The 4,097-nt window shown below is 58.7% G+C and overlaps 1 protein-coding gene across 1 annotated transcript; it reads left to right on the top strand.

The window, feature by feature from the left end:
• Nucleotides 1–312: 312 nt before the first annotated feature.
• FOXB2 (forkhead box B2) lies at nt 313–2,904 on the top strand. Its single transcript, XM_064641127.1, has one exon. The coding sequence runs from the start codon at nt 1,069–1,071 to the stop codon at nt 2,092–2,094; it is 1,026 nt and encodes a 341-aa protein (XP_064497197.1). The 5' UTR covers nt 313–1,068; the 3' UTR covers nt 2,095–2,904.
• The last annotated feature ends 1,193 nt before the right edge of the window (nt 2,905–4,097 follow it).

Below are 4,097 nucleotides of genomic sequence, written 5' to 3' on the forward strand. Positions count from 1 at the left end.
TCGAGGGCCGCTTCCCTGGGGTGCTTGGCACGCTAGCCCCAGGGAGGAGGAAAGACCTCCTACCGTTTTCCACCTCCTGGTGGTGCAGTGCTCTTGAAGGCCCTTCACGCCTACTGCTGGAAGCCGGGCTGTGCGGGAGCGAGGGGCCAAAAGGGGGCCCCCCAACAGGGGGGCTGCGAAAGGGGCAGTAGTGGGGAAGCTGAGGTGGAAGAGGGGGGAGGAGGAAGCTTCCCTGCTTGGGCCGCTGTTCCCTGCCCTGTGTTTTGAAAGCAGATCTCGGTCTCACATGGAGTTTTTCTCATCCCCTGGGCTCCACCTCGCCCTGCTGAGGAGGTGTGAGTGAAGGGGGAGCCGGGAGCCTCTTCTCGCTCCTCTTCCATGAGACGCCAAGTCCCCGTGCGTCTGTCATGTGATAGCAAGAGAGCAGGAGCTGCGAGGGTCTCCCGTCTCGGGCACCATTACAAAACTGCGCTGGAGCGCGCAAGCCCCGCCACAGCCACGGCCGCCGCCTCGCTCACCTCCTCTCCCTGACGGCTCCTGGCGCTGGCCTCCGCCGCAAACTTTTCACCGGACTGAGCGGTGAGAGGGACGTTTATATTTCCTTCCTCCGCATCTCTGCAGAGGTCCAGGGTAATTTCATGCTCATGTCTGAGGAGCACCAACTCCAGTAGAGTGTGTCAGGCGGCAGTGGGGAAGTCCAGGAGACTCAGCGGCCTCCAGGAGGAAAGCGGGGACGCCAGCGGGGGCAGGGACCGGGCTCGGCCCCGTAGCCCCTGAGACTCCGCGGCCTGGGCAGCAGCTGTGTCTCCCGCAGGCAGCGGCGCGGCGAGGCAAGCGCATCCAGCGGGGTGAGGCTGCTGGAAGGAGCCGTGTGCGAGCCCACCGGCCGGCTGCGAGGCAGTCACGATCGCCTGTGGCCCGGGGAGGTGGCGCCCAGGATGTAGAAACGGTGGCGGGGCAGAGCAGCGCCGTTCCCCGCATCCCGAGTCCGCCGTGCGCGACACTTAGTGGTGCCCGCCTTGGCGCGGTGGGATCGTGTGGCCGCGAGAGGACTGTGGCGGGGCGGCGATGCCCAGGCCGGGGAAGAGTTCGTACAGCGACCAAAAGCCGCCTTACTCTTACATCTCCCTGACGGCCATGGCCATCCAGCACTCGGCCGAGAAGATGCTGCCCCTGAGCGACATCTACAAGTTCATAATGGAGCGATTCCCCTACTACCGGGAGCATACCCAGCGCTGGCAGAACTCCCTCCGTCACAACCTCTCCTTCAACGACTGCTTCATCAAGATCCCGCGGCGACCCGACCAGCCGGGCAAGGGCAGCTTCTGGGCGCTGCATCCGGACTGTGGGGACATGTTTGAGAACGGCAGCTTCCTCCGCCGCCGCAAGCGCTTCAAGGTCCTGCGCCCCGAGCACCACCTGCCTGGCGGCGGCGGCAGCGGGACGGGCAGCGGCGGTCCCGGCAAGCCCCCGGCGCCCACCCCGCACATGGTGCACTACTTCCATCCGCACCCGCCGCCACCGCCGCCTCCCTCGGGCAAGGTGCCGGGGTTGGCAAGCTCCGAGGCGGCCGTGGCCGCAGCCGCGGCCGCTGCAGCGGTGGGGAGGCTACCGCAGTTTTCGCCCTACGGGAGCAGCCAGCCCTCGGGCTTCAAGCATCCCTTCGCCATCGAGAATATCATCGGCAGAGATTACAAGGGTGTGCTGCAGGCCGGCGGGCTGCCGCTGGCCTCGGTGATGCACCACCTGGGCTACCCGGTGCCCAGCCAGCTCAGCGGCGTGGTGAGCTCCGTGTGGCCGCACGTGGGGGTGATGGACTCCGTGACCAGTGTGCCCGTGTCCCCTGACTACGGCCCCTTCGGCGTGCCCATGAAGGCGCTCTGCCACCCGCCGGCACAGACCATGCCGGCTGTCCCGGTGCCCATCAAGCCGGCGCCGGCAATGTCCACTGCCTCGGCCATCCCTGCTCTGACGGTCTCTGCCTCGCAGATCTGCCCTGCTGCTTCCCCGGCCGCTGCTTCGTTGTTGGAACAGGCCGCGAGCAACAACCCCGAGGGCAAGGGCTCCCTCCACTCCGTCCTGGTGCACTCCTAAAGAGCAGGGGGTCGAGGGGGAGAGAGGCCCCCAGGCTCCCAGAGGAAAGGACGCGGGGCTTCAGAGCATGCATGCGGCACGGAAACCCGATCGATCTTATGACTATACCCCTGCTGCTGTCTGTATTTTTACCGTGTACAATCAGATTATTTGAGAGCTAGATCGCAGGTAAGAGCTTTTATCGTCAATCGCTAAATGTCATTAGTAGCGGAGAGGCGGCGTGAAAAATCATAGCTGGGGCCAAAGGGGCTGGCTCCCAGGAAAGGACAGAGAGGGAAGGTCTCCTCGACACCCATCAGCCTGAAGCCATGCAGCCTGGGCTACCCGCTGAGCCCCTCTCCTGGGGCGGCCATCCCGGAAGTCCCACAAAAGCCGTGCTCGGTGGGAGAGGGGCTGCAATCTGCCGGCGGCTGGGGGGAGCAGAAGGATAAAGCCCCTGCTGAAATCTGCTTCTCCCTCTTCCACGACGGACGGGAAAACTCTGCTCCGCCGTCCTGTAGATCTTGCTCCGAAAGAGGTGGGCAAAGCCTTGGACCCTGGCGAGCTGCAGGGTCCCAGGTCATGTAATGCTCGCTGTTTAAAGAATAAGCTTTAAATAGCTCGACTAAGAAGCGAGAATTTAAGTGACAATGGCACTGACGGCGAAGAGTTCCTTTAACTAACGACCACCTACCCTTCCCCTTCACACTGTCATAGTCTATTCTATAGTACCTTAGAAGGGACTGAAGCGTGACCTGGCCTCTCAAGCCGTGTGTGAGTGTCCGAGTTCCCTAGTTTCTCATTAAAATAAAACCAGGCCGGCGATTCGTAGATTGTGCTTTTCAGATCACCTTTCACCTCTCACGAACACCACTATTTTATGTGTTGCTTGACGTTTCTTCCTCGTGAATCTGAACACAAAAACCTGCGGGTGGAGGTGGGGGCGGAGAGTGAAAGAGGTGGGGGAAAGTGGAGGAAGACAATGGAAAAGTGGTTAAAAATTATTTGGGCAAAGCAGTTTAATGAAAGCAACCTTCCAACACACGAGAGGTCTGTGCAAGCAGAGGCATCAAAAGTCAGAGAGGGATGCGCTAGCTGATGAGTCCCGGCTGATTTGTGAGTGATTGCTGCCGTACCCTGTCTGCCCTGCTGTACACCAATGCTCATTAAAGCCAATTGCTGGTACTGTTATTTTAAATGCTCGCCTTTCACATTGGTTAAGAATGTGCTGTGTTCGTAGCACAAGTCTGCGCTCCGTCACCACAAACTGACAGAAGCACCCACAAGTTTTCTCCGCGGCAAGGCAAGGGGAGGAAAGGGAAAGAAAACTTTTACAGGTAAATCACCTGCTACAGAGGCACTTTGACTCGCCGCTGCCCGCAGCTCACAGGCAAAGCACCGGCGCTCGGGATGAGGACAGGGCACCGGTTCGGATCCCGATAGCAGGATCGGGAAGGCAGGTTAGTTTTGTCACTGGTTTCAGTGGGTGCTGGATCCGACCTGCTTTCTCGGTATTATCCCCTCATACTTCGCACCTACTGTGGTCCGAGACTCCAGGTCGCTGTCCTCACCCTTGGGAAAGGGTATCGCGTGACAGATCGGCCGTTCTTAGTGGACCTCTAGACAGAGAAACTTGCTATGAAAAGCAAACCTGTTTGGCCTCAAGTACCGGCTGTCAAAGGTTTCCCCCACGCACATTCGTGGGGTCTGTTTGACCACTTGAAATTCAACAACTATTGAATTTCCAGTTGTGCCCTCTGCTCTGGCAGGGGTATGGAGGGGTGAGGAGACGTCTTTTCACCTGAATTTCAAAAATTATAGAATTCCTAGCGCTGAAAAAATATTACTAATGAGACACGGATCGGTATCACGATTTGTGAATCTGTCTGGAAGATGAATTGCCTCCAAAGTATTGCAACCAGATATATTGAGCCAAAACAAATTATTAAAAAAATAAGACAAAGGAAAAAGAAAAAGTACTTCACATTTTCTTTCTGTCTTTCATCTTAGGCAGGAATCCAAGT

Source organism: Pseudopipra pipra, chromosome Z, assembly GCF_036250125.1.
Source record: "Pseudopipra pipra isolate bDixPip1 chromosome Z, bDixPip1.hap1, whole genome shotgun sequence".
NCBI lineage: Eukaryota > Metazoa > Chordata > Aves > Passeriformes > Pipridae > Pseudopipra > Pseudopipra pipra.